The 12020-nt window shown below is 43.2% G+C and overlaps 1 protein-coding gene across 1 annotated transcript in view; it reads right to left on the bottom strand.

The window, feature by feature from the left end:
- Window positions 1-12020, bottom strand: part of HYDIN (HYDIN axonemal central pair apparatus protein) — a 388294-nt gene that overhangs the window by 357419 nt on the left and 18855 nt on the right. The window contains 1 exon segment of the mRNA XM_033218949.1: window positions 6000-6199. Within this exon segment, the coding sequence (XP_033074840.1) occupies window positions 6000-6199 (200 nt within the window).

The following is a 12020-nucleotide window of genomic DNA, read 5'->3' as shown; positions in this document are numbered from 1 at the left end:
CATTCGAATAACAGACATGCAAAGAAAGTTCTAGTTTTTGTGTTTTATAAGAACCTAAGCATTTTATAAACTTAACCACTAATAAAATCATTATTTCAACGAGAAAAGGATGATCTGTTTTTCTAAACAATTTCCTTTGGGACATTATTTCTAGCTGTATATTGACACTAAAAGTGGCAGGATCATGGGCTTTTGACTCTAAATTCTCAGACTATATTCACTGCTCTGCCACGTCTATTCACAACTACATTAACTGAAGAACACTGTCTAGGAACAGAATCATCTGTGTGGTTTTTAGTATGGATCCTTGTCAGGGGATCTCCCTAGAGATTCTAATTCAATAGGATGTGACCACAAATTCAACCACATTCTTTCTCATTGAAGCCATCAGTGTTCTCAGTTGCAAACAACAGAAGCCAGCTGTGGCTAATTTAAACAGAAAAGGGACTGACTGGAAGGACTTGAGGCAACTCACAGAAGCAATGATGGTTGAAAAACATGCATTTTGTGGAGAAAACATAAAGCTATTATTTCATGAAGAGTCTAAACAGGAAAACAAAAATACTTGCAAACAGGGAATTTGAGAGACTTGGTTACACAGAAGATGGGAGAGGCGAGAAACTCAACTGAAAAAGGTGAGACAGCTCTGAGATTCGTAATGGTGGTAAGCTTTTTCCACCCCTGGACTCGAAGCAAAAGGAGAAGAGGAAGTGTTATCAGATCCTGGGGACCAGGGTCAACTGGCAGAAGTTAGAACCGTGGCAGGCCAGCCTGACAGTGGCTAGAACCATGGAGGAGATGCAGTGGAGGCTGGGGACTCTGCTGAAGACAAAGAGGGAGGAGGCTTCTTTGTTCTTCCTACTCTCCAGTCTCCTGCTAGTGTCCCTGACTGGTCAAACCTAGCTGGAATCCAGCTGAGCCAGGAGGCTAGGAAGACTCATGAAGCCCCACAGTGACACTGAGCAGTGCAGGGGAATGGTGAGACATGGACCTGAGGGCAAACAAGCCCAGAGCTGGCCCATGTTTGCATGAATCCAGGTTTTAATGTTAACTTACTGGGGGAGTTTGGGTAAGTAATTTCACTCCTCGGGCTTTACTCCCTTAACTGTAAAATGGGAATGCTGGGCCATCATGTCTACTGTTGACAATTCTTGGCCAGTCCCTGAGTTGCCTCCCATTTTACCTTAGAATTGTTTCTATATTAGGAAAACATGATAATTCATATTCAAAGGTAGATAGATAGAAAGGTTTTAGATTTTTTTTGCAACTTCACACTATTAAATCTGTGAAGTGATTTTTGCTTCACATTTACATGAATCTAAAATACACAAAATTGCCATTTTGGGGTGGTTTTTTCAGATTCAGCCAAACAGCCCAGGAAGATATGTTCCTGCAGTTGCATTTCCACCTTAGGTAGATTCTTTCTTTTCAGAGAAAAAAATACCAATGTAACAGTTTTTCATGGGTATTGTGAATGGTGGTTGTGGGAGACCATTTTTCAACGGAAAAAGATGGGGTTTTTTTTGTTTTTTTTTTTTTCTCTTTTTTGAGACAGGGTCTCTCTCTGTCATCCAGGCTGGAGTACAGTGGCATGATCATGGCTCACTGCAACCTCGACCTCCTGAGCTCAACCTTGGCCTCCCAAGTAGCTGGAACTGCAGGTATGGACCATTATACCCAGCTTATTTTTTTGTTTTTTGTATTTTTTGTAAAGACAGGGTTTTACCATGTTGTCCAAGCTGGTCTCAAACTCCTGGACTCAAGTCCTCCACTCACCTTGGCCTCCCGAAGTGCTGAAATTACAGGCATAAGCCACCATGCCAGGCCGAGATGGGTTATCTCTAATTCATGGGAAGCCAGATGAACAACCTGCTTCCTTCTCCCTCCATCAAAATATGTGAAGCTTGCCATGAGATGACAAACAAGGCCTGTAGAGCATTTATGAACAATGTCAGGAGACACTGGTTTCCAAAAGAACTTTTCCTTTGCCCCTAATGGTTGATTTATGTAAAGTGGTTGAGAATCTTGCTCCTACCTAGGATGCAGAAAGCTAGAAAGAATGTTTCTTTTACCCTAACCACGAGAGAAAGTGAGATAATAACAAAATCACAACTTTTCTTGTGCCTGTCAGAGAGCTGAGGTAGCACATCAGATAGCCTGAAATCTAAAGATAGACAACCTGTTTCCCCCAAGGCAGATGGGACATGTACATACAATTCAGACTGTGGCTTTTACCTATGGCAGGCAGAACTTTCCTGCAAGCAGAAGAAAAAGTGAAAGGGGATGGAACAACAACAAAAAAAATTTGGAGAGATAATGGCTGAGATTTTCCAAAAATAATGAAAGATTCAGGAAGCTCAGAGAACCTCAAGCAAAATTAAAACCCAAACCAAGCAAAAGCAAAACAAAATCCTTAAAACAAAAAGCAAAACATAAACAAACTTACACCTAGACATATCATTTCCAAACTGCAAAAACCAAATAAATCATGCAAGTAGCCCAAGAAAAAGAGATAATTACACATAGAGGAACAAAAATAAGAATCACAGAGGACTTCTCTTTAGAAAAATGTAAGTCAAAGGACAATTGAGAGACATATTTAAAGTACTGGGGAAATAACCTATATACGATTGTTGGCCCAGAATTCTATATGGTGAAAAACATATCTTCCAAAATGATGGAAAAATAAAGACTTTTTTTCCAGATAAACAAAAACAGAGAATTTACAGTAGACTTGTGCTACAAGAAATATTAAAGGTAGTTTTAGGCCAGGAAAAATAGGATATCAGACAGAAACATGGATCTACATGAAATAGTTCAGAGAGAGTGATTCACCTAGAATACTTAGAGAAATAAACACAAATTCCCTCCCAAAGGATGTGCCCTCAACTGGCAATACAGCAGTGCTGCTCCCTACAGTATGGCAAACTGGGTCACTTGAAAACTCTCCCACCAGAAAATACCTAGAAAGACTGGATAAAAGATAATGTAAATAAATGCATAACTGAGCATGCACAAAATAAGAAAAACTCATATCATTCCAAAACAAAGAGGAACCTAAGAACCACACCAGGAAGTCACTGAGCTAATGATAGGTCTGCCCTGAGTTCCCAGTAGCCCAGAAGACTGGGTTTTTAATAGCCCCGCTGGAGCAGGAGACAAGGCCTCACAATGGTCAAGTTAGGGGATGGGGACCAGATCCCTGTATAAACCTGAGAAATATGAAGAACGTCCCCAACACACTCCCATCAGCAAAAGAAAAAGTGTCTGAGTTTTTATTTAAAGGAACAATGTTTCTCTAGGATGTTCATAACTTGAACTTGTATCTTATGAAGGTGTGGAATTTGCATATGAGCTATCAGTCCAGGAACTCCTAAGGCAGGAAATTACCAAAAGAGTACTCCATGGTAGCCTAACTTTTGGGAACCAGGTAGAAGCAAATTCTAATCCCTTTTGGACAAATGAGTCATTAAGTCAGCAAAGGATGCCACAGATAAGGCCCTTCTGAAAGAGAACTTAAATCCAGTATATACACACTACTTTTTAAAAAGAGAACTTAAATCCAGTATATACATACTACTTTTTTTTTTTTTTTTTTGAGAGGGAGTCTCACTCTGTCGCCCAGGCTGGGGTGCAGTGGCCGGATCTCAGCTCACTGCAACCTCCGCCTCCCGGGTTCACGCCATTCTCCTGCCTCAGCCTCCTGAGTAGCTGGGACTACAGGCGCCCGCCACCTCGCCCGGCTAGTTTTTTGTATTTTTTAGTAGAGACGGGGTTTCACCGTGTTAGCCAGGATGGTCTCGATCTCCTGACCTCGTGATCCGCCCGTCTCGGCCTCCCAAAGTGCTGGGATTACAGGCTTGAGCCACCGCGCCCGACCTCATACTACTTTTTATGGAAAAGAACTTGAACCCCTGCTTCCTGTCTTCCCAAGATGGTTGTTCTTTTTAATACCCCACTGGTCAGTCACTTGCTCTCATGCCCCAGAACAAATCCTTCTTTCCCATCTGATAAGAGAGGTCCTTGAGAGATGGGATTGTCTCATCATTCTTATACCAGCAGTCCCCAGCCTTTTTGGCACCCAGGACTAGTTTCATGGAAGTCAGTTTTTCCACAGATTCGGAGTGGGTGGATGTTTTCAGGATGATTCAAGCACATTACATTTATTGCACACATTATTTCTATCTTATTATATTGTAATATATAGTGAAATAATTATACAACTCACCATAATGTACATCAGTGGGAGCTCTGAGCTTGTTTTCCTGCAACTAGACAGTCCCATCTGGGGGTGATGGGAGACAGTGACAGATCATTGGGCATTAGGAGCATGCAACCTAGATCTCTTACATGCACAGTTCACAACAGGGTGTGTGCTCCTATGAGAATCTAATGCCGCGGCTAATCTGACAGGAGGTGGAGCGCAGGCGGTAATGCAAGCAATGGGGAGCAGCTGTAAATACAGATGAAGCTTTGCTCCCTTGTCCACCGCTCACCTCCTGCTGTGCAGCCTGATTCCAAATAGTACATGGACTGGACCAGTACCAGTCCATGGCCCAGAGGTTGGGGACCCCTGCTTTATACCGTCCCATGGTGTCTACACTGTGGTTAGTCCACAAATATTCACATTAAAATCCAGCTCTATCACTTACTAGCTCTGTGCTCTTAAGGAAATGATGTTACCTCTCTATCCCTCAGTTTTCTCATCTTCCAAAGCCAGCAACAGCAGGTTGAATCCCTCTCACGGCTCATCACTCTGAACTCTTCTGCTTCCCTCTTCTATTTTTAAAAGTCCTTGTTGGTTACATTGGGCTCATCCAGTGAATCCAGGATTATCTCCCGATTTTAACATTAGCTGATCAGCAACTTTAATTATATCTGCAGTATTAATTCCCTTTTGCCATACAACATGATACAGTCACAGGCTCTGGGGATTAGGATATGGACATATCTGGAGAGTCATCATTCTGTCTACCACACTGGCCATAGCTCATTTGAAGGCAAAAGAAAAGAGCAAACACCGATTATACAGCACTTGATATATACCAGCAGTTTCTGTTGATTATCCCAACAACCTTATGAATTGGCTGGTGTACTTTTCCCCATTTTTCAGAGGAGAAACCTGAAGGCCATGAGTCAAGGAATGTGGATGGTCCCTAGAAACTGGAAAAGGCAAAGAAATGTACTCTCCCCTGAAGCCTCCAGAAAGGAATGCAGCCCTGCTCTCACTTTGATTTTAGCACAGTGCAACTTCTGACCCACTGAAATGTAAGATAATAAATTTGTGTTGGCCGGGCGTGGTGGCTCAAGCCTGTAATCCCAGCCCTTTGGGAGGCCGAGATGGGCGGATCACGAGGTCAGGAGATCGAGACCATCCTGGCGAACACGGTGAAATCCCGTCTCTACTAAAAAAATACAAAAAACTAGCCGGGCAAGGTGGCGGGTGCCTGTAGTCCCAGCTACTCGGGAGGCTGAGGCAGGAGAATGGCATAAACCTGGGAGGCGGAGCTTGCAGTGAGCCGAGATCGTGCCACCGCACTCCAGCCTGGGCGACAGAGTGAGACTCTGTCTCAAAAAAATAAAAAATAAAAAATAAAAAAATAAATTTGTGTTGTTTTACACTACTGAGTTTGTGACAATTTGTTACAATGGCAACAGAAAACTAACCAAGCCAGTTATAAAAATTCTCAGTCAAGACAAATTTATTTCTATATTCTCATGGGCCATTCTCTGTACTAAAAGAAACACTTTTATCCAGCATTTTGAAAAACCAAACAGGTAAGAGGATTTAGTATAATATGGATATAAGATATGAAACCTTGAATTTTAATTTCCTCTGAGGATAAAGACGAAGTCTACCCTACATCAGTGAGGTCTCCCAGCTTTGCAACTGAAGATTGTAACAAGCAGTTCCACCCCCAATGTTATGGTAGCAGATTACTTGAGCTGACTAGATTTAGCTATAATCAATCAAAAACAAGAGCCAAAGGCATGCATACCTACAAGTTTTGATGTGAAATACAGCATTTTTGTTGCCAATGTTTCGTACCAGCAGAATCTTCTGGGTGCTGTATTTGACAGGACAAGTGGAAAAATTCAGCTTGTCAGGAAAATCGAGAATGGCTCGCGCCCCTCTGGCTTTGATGGGTACAATAAACTTTTCTCTTTCAGTAACACAGGTCAACGTATGGGAGTAATCCTACAAGGGAAGGGTACAATCATTATTTGTGGAAAAAACATGATCACGATAACCGTGCAAGAAAAAACATCGATGAGAGGCATTTTGCAAAACAACTTTTAGTATATTTCTATGAAAACTTAAGACAATTACAGAAGTATTTTCAATGAGATTGTCTTTTCTGAGAGAGAGAGAGAGAGAACAGATCTAGTGTTAAAACCTACAGCTGATAGAGAAACTATGCTTCATGTGTTTCCCAGGCAATAGGAGGTAGGATGAAGGTCAGTGGCAGGGTGGCAGGCCAGGCCCATTTCTCCTGTAGATCCAAGAAGATCCACAACAGTTCCCTCAGGTCCTCCTTCCAAACCCTAGTTCTCCTTCAAGCCCATGCATTAGAATGATGTTTCTAATTAATGGCCTCTTTCTGCCCATACTCTTTGCAATGTGACTTTGCAGCTCCTCCATCAAGAAAGAAGCCTCTACTCCACTTGCTTTCAGCAATAAAAGGTGGCAGAAGTTATGCTATGCCAGTTTCAAGCTAAGACCTCAAGAAGCTTTGGGCCTATCCAGTCTTGCTCTTGGAACCCTGCCAATGGCATGTGAACAAGCCTGGTCCAGCCTACTGCAGGATGTACCCCTGGATGCTCCAACCAAGACCATGCTAGACCAGCCTAGAGCCAGCTGATCCCCAGATATGTGAGCCCAGCTACAATGAACAGAGTTCCCTACCTGATGAGAGGGCCCAGGCAAGACCCTGAAAAACCACCCAGCTGAACCACAGTCTCATGAGCAATAATGAGTGCTTATTATTTTAAGTCACTAAATGTGGGATTGTTTGTAATTATACAGCAATACCTAACTGATGCATAAGTCAGCTGAAACCTCACTTCTTGCACAAAGCCATTTCTGACCACTCCAAATAAAAATGCTGAGGCCCTAGGCATCTCTCTTCCCCAGTAATGAGTTTAAATGCAACAGAAATGCTGAATAAAGTCACTCTTTATGCCATCTCATAAGACAGAAATAGAATACTTGCCTGCAATGTAGTAAAGAAAAAGTTAAGTCACCATAAAAGGTACCTGATATCTAAAAAAAGCTTTGTTTTCCTTCATTTTAAGCTTTCTCATCCTTTTATTGTGTGTTTTAGCTGCAAGGCAATCTTGATTAATGAAAAGTCATTTTGAACATAAATTTCCTTTTGGTAACCATGTGATAACTGGTAGTAAGTGGTGGAGGTTTTAACAAAAGCTCTTTTTGGGCTTTGGGCATAGAATAAGAATGGGACCATCTGGCATACAAATTGGCATACAGGGCTGGCCACATACTCAACTTCATGAAGCCACAGAACAAGCATAAAGCAGTGGCATCCCCAGTTTATTTATTCAACCATGTTCACTAAGTGCCCAGGTGCCACCACGGCACTGTGTTAGGTCTAGCAATACAACCAATTAGGAAATGCAGACATGGTCACGGTCCTTCTCCAGCTCACATCAGGATGGAGGAGACGATGAACAGATGAATAAAGGATATGTAATACACAGTGCAACTCACATACAAATAAATATAAAGCTTAAACTGCCAGGAATGCTCACAAATAGCCTTTACGCCTGTAGTTCTATTTGTCCCCTTGAGCTCCAAACTCATAACCAGCTGCCCAGTCAGCATCTCATTGGATATAAACTTATGTCCCAAACCAAAGCTCCTGATGAATGTCACTGCCGCTACCGTTCATAAAGATTTCTGCTGAGGGCCAGGAATGGAGGCAAAACAGCTTCAGCCCAGAGGGGGAACCTTTTCTAGTACCCACAAAGGCTCCACAAAGACAGCTAAGGTCTGACCCTCTCCCCACCTGCAGCCTCCTGGTCTCAGTACTGGCATTTGCATCCCTCCAGCGGTCTGGCTTTAGAACCCTGAAATGAGGCATCCCTTCATGCTCTATTTCTCAATTTCTTGATACAATCCATAGGATCTACCTTCAAAATATATCCGAACTGCAATCACTCCTCACCACCTCCACCCCTGCCACCCTAGTCCTAGCCACTCCGATCTTTCCCAGGCTAACAGGACTTTCTGTTTCAACCCTTGCTCTCCTAAAGTCTATTTTCCACCCAAGGGTCAGAGGGATCCAGCAAAAATGTAAGTCAGCTCAGGCTGCTTCTCTGCTGAAAAGCACCTAGGCTGAGGCTGGCGTACTATAGAGGGTCTGGTGGCCTGGTGCTCCCATCATTTCTCTGGCCATATCTCCTTCTCTCCCCTGGGTCCTCCTGCAGCCACAGGCTTCCCCTTCAGAGCCTTCACACATGATGTTCTCCTTCCCTCTACTTATTCACGGTGCTCACCCCCTCACCTCTTCAGTGCTTGGCACAGCAATCCACTCTCTCCCTGAGGCCTCCCCTGACTGCCCTATTTTCAGTGGAACTCTACCTCTCCTGCCCCATCACTCCCTTGCCTTCTGTCCAGCTTCAGTCTTGCCCAGAGCCATCTGGTATATCGTATATTCTACCTCTCCAGTGAGTGTACTGCATGTCTCCCCCATATTTCCATGTCAAGAGGGATCTGCCCATCTTCTTGCCTTCTGTATACCCAGTACCTAGAACAGAGCCTAGTACTCAGCAACTACTCAACAAATACTTCCCGAAGGAAGGAAAGTTAGTAACAGAACATTCGGTAGTGATGAGGGACGGGAAACAAATCATGATATGGAGACAGAGAGACTGGAGAGCTCTTTCACATGGGGCGGGGTGGGGGGGACAGTCAGGAAAAGCCTCTATGAGGAGGTGACACTTCAGCAGAGACATGAGTGACAAATGAAGCCATATGGATGGATGGCTGTCTGGGGGAAGTGTGATTTGGAACCTGTGGCCAGAGGGGAGCAAGGGAAGAAAAGTGGTTAGACACATGGCCAACAGGTTGTGGGGGCCAGATCCCACAGATCTTGTAAGCCATTGTTAGGACGTGAGAGGGCTGAAGGCATTCCTGAGGCTGAAAGCTGATCTTGATGTAACCTGAGTAACGTTTTAGAAAAAGCGCTGGCTGCTATGTGGGCCATGGACTGCAGTGGGAAGAGGGAGGCCAGTTAGGAAGACACTGTTGTAGTCCAGGCATGAGACGACACAGATGTGGACTTGTGTGGGCAAGTACTTGGCCTAGCATTTAGCAAGTAGTAAGTACTTGATAAGTGTTAGTTGTCCTTATCAAACTTTTGTATTAAGTACAATTTGTGTAAGGCATATAGGAAAAATTCAACATATGTTTACTCTTGTTGGTAGGGAGCCATCTAGCCATCCATATACTGATAAGGATAATAATAGAACAACATAATTTCAGAAAGTGATGAGGGCTTCAAAGAAAATAAAGCACAGGAAAGTGATAACATCAGATGGGGTTGATTCAGGTTAGAATAACTAAGGAGGTCTTCCTGAGGAGGTGACCTTTGGATGGGGACCTGAACAGTAAAAGGAGCCAGCTGGGTGAGATCTAGGAACAGAGTGTTCCTGCCAAGGGGAATTGCAAACATACAAGTCCTAAGGCAGGAATGAGTCATAAAAAGGAATAAATAAGATTCATGAAATTGATTAAAACTGGGTTGCCAGTATATTTTTAAATAACTTAAAGAATGTAACTGGATTGTGTGTAACTCAAAGGATAAATGCTTGAGGGGATGACTACCCCATTCTCCATGAGGTGCTTATTTCACACTGCATGCTAACATCAAAACATCTCATGTACCCCATAAATATATATACCTACTGTGTACCCACAAAAATTTCTTTTTATTTAAAATATTTTTTAAAAAATGGCTGGGCATGGTGGCTCAGGTCTATAATCCCAGCATTTTGGGAGGCTGAGGCAGGTGGATCACCTGAGGCCAGGAGTTCAAGACCAGCCTGGCCAACATGGCAAAACCCAGTCTCTACAAAAATTAGCTGGGCATGGTGGCCTGCACTTGTAGTCTCAGCTACTCAGTAAGCTGAGGCAGAGAATTGCTTGAACCCGGGAGATAGAGGCCGCAGTGAGCCAAGATCGTACCACTGCACTCCAGCCTCGGCGACAGAGTGAGACTCTGTCTCAAAAAAACAAATAAATAAATAAAATAAAAACAAAAATAAAAATAAAATTTAAAAAATTGAGTTGTTAGGCTCTTATCTCTGCAACTGATTCTGGTTTCCAGATGGTAATGCCAGACTCAAAACTTATGCTATCCAGACATGAGGAAGTACAAATTGCACTAAGCACACTTGATCTTAGAAAACCCCACAGAATTCAACAATGCAACAGCCTAGTCTGATTCCTACAGAGTCCTAAAGAGATAAGTACTATTTTCGCTTTTTCTTAGGAAATCAAATCCAGCCAGCACACGTTTTGTTGGGAATTATAAACTGAAAAGCCCCTGGCACATGTGAAGACTGAGCATTAACTGAGGCATTGAGAGCTAGAACAAAAGATGCTGCTGAATCCAGGATAAGAGGAGATCCTGAAGTGTTTGTCTCATTTTATTCTATACTCACATATCCGCTGCCTTGTTCTAGAAGGAATTAAAAGCAGCTGTAAATAGCTTAGGAACCTAATTGAAATACTGAGAAAGATGTTTTCAGACCTTTTCAAGTTCCCAAATGAGGAAGGTTTGAAGTTTGATTCGAATTATAAATTTTTTCATAATCAATTCACACACCCATAAAAGAATATAAGGTTCTTTAAAGTCCCTTACAATGTATTCCATCTCTGAAGTTATGCACTCAATATGACTATATTAGATTATACATCATTATATATTGCTCTGCTGGCTTACAACTAATTCAGATGTTATGACTTGGGAGGCTCTGACAGCCTGCAGGCTTAGGCAGTCACTTCAGTTGATGAACTGAACACCCAGCCTGACAAACCTGCTTTTCCTCCTCTGTTCCCTGTCTCTGTAAATGACACTACCGTTTGACCAGTTGTTAGCCAAAATCCTACAGTTCAAATTAGGTGCATTTCTTTCTCGTATCCTTCATCGATCCATCAGTAAATCCTGGCAGCTGTACAATAAAGGTATACATCCAGCTGGGCACAGTGGCTCATGCCTGTAATCTCAGCACTTTGGAAGTTTGAGGTGGGTGGATCCCCTGAGGTCAGGAGTTTGAGACCAGCCTGGCCAACATAGTGAAACCCCATCTCTACTAAAAACACAAAAAATTAGCTGGGTGTGGTGGCAGGTGCCTGTAATGCCAGCTACTCGGGAGGGTAAGGCAGGAGAATCACTTGAATCTGGGAGGCAGAGGTTGCAGTGAGCAGAGATCACGCCATTGCACTCCAGCCTGGGCAACAAGAGCAAAACTCTGCCTCAAAAAAAAAAAGAAAGAAAAAAGTATACGTCCTTACTCCTCCTACTTCTCATCACCTTTGCTATCACCACCCTCATCCAAACTTCCTTATCTTTTACCTGAACTACTATAGTAGCCTCTGCCCCTTGTATGCATCAGGGATCAGTCAGCTATGTTACAACAGGAAAAAGAGCAAAATCAGAGCAGTTTACACTAGGTAGAAGTTTATTTCTCTTATACAAAGAAGTCCAGAGGTAGGCAGGCTAGGTCGGTCGGGTGGCTCAACAGTGTCATCAGAGACTCAAATTCCTAAATTCCTGCTCTACCATTCTAGCATGCAGTTCTCATCCTCAATGTCACCCTGTGGGGCAGAGCAATTCCTGGGACCCAACTCTTTCACAGCCAAGCTGCAGGGCAGAAGGAGGAAGGTAGAAGGGACAGGGCACCTCCTGCTGTGTCAGCTCTCTTCAAGCAAGTGCCTTGGAGTCCTACTCACATCTCATTGGCCGACACTTACACGCAGCTGTGAAGGAGGCTGG

The sequence above is a fragment of the Trachypithecus francoisi genome, unplaced genomic scaffold, assembly GCF_009764315.1.
Source record: "Trachypithecus francoisi isolate TF-2019V2 unplaced genomic scaffold, Tfra_2.0 Lachesis_group10, whole genome shotgun sequence".
Lineage (NCBI taxonomy): Eukaryota > Metazoa > Chordata > Mammalia > Primates > Cercopithecidae > Trachypithecus > Trachypithecus francoisi.
The sequence above is the reverse complement of the archived record's forward strand: the minus strand, read 5'-3'. Positions and strand labels throughout refer to the sequence as shown.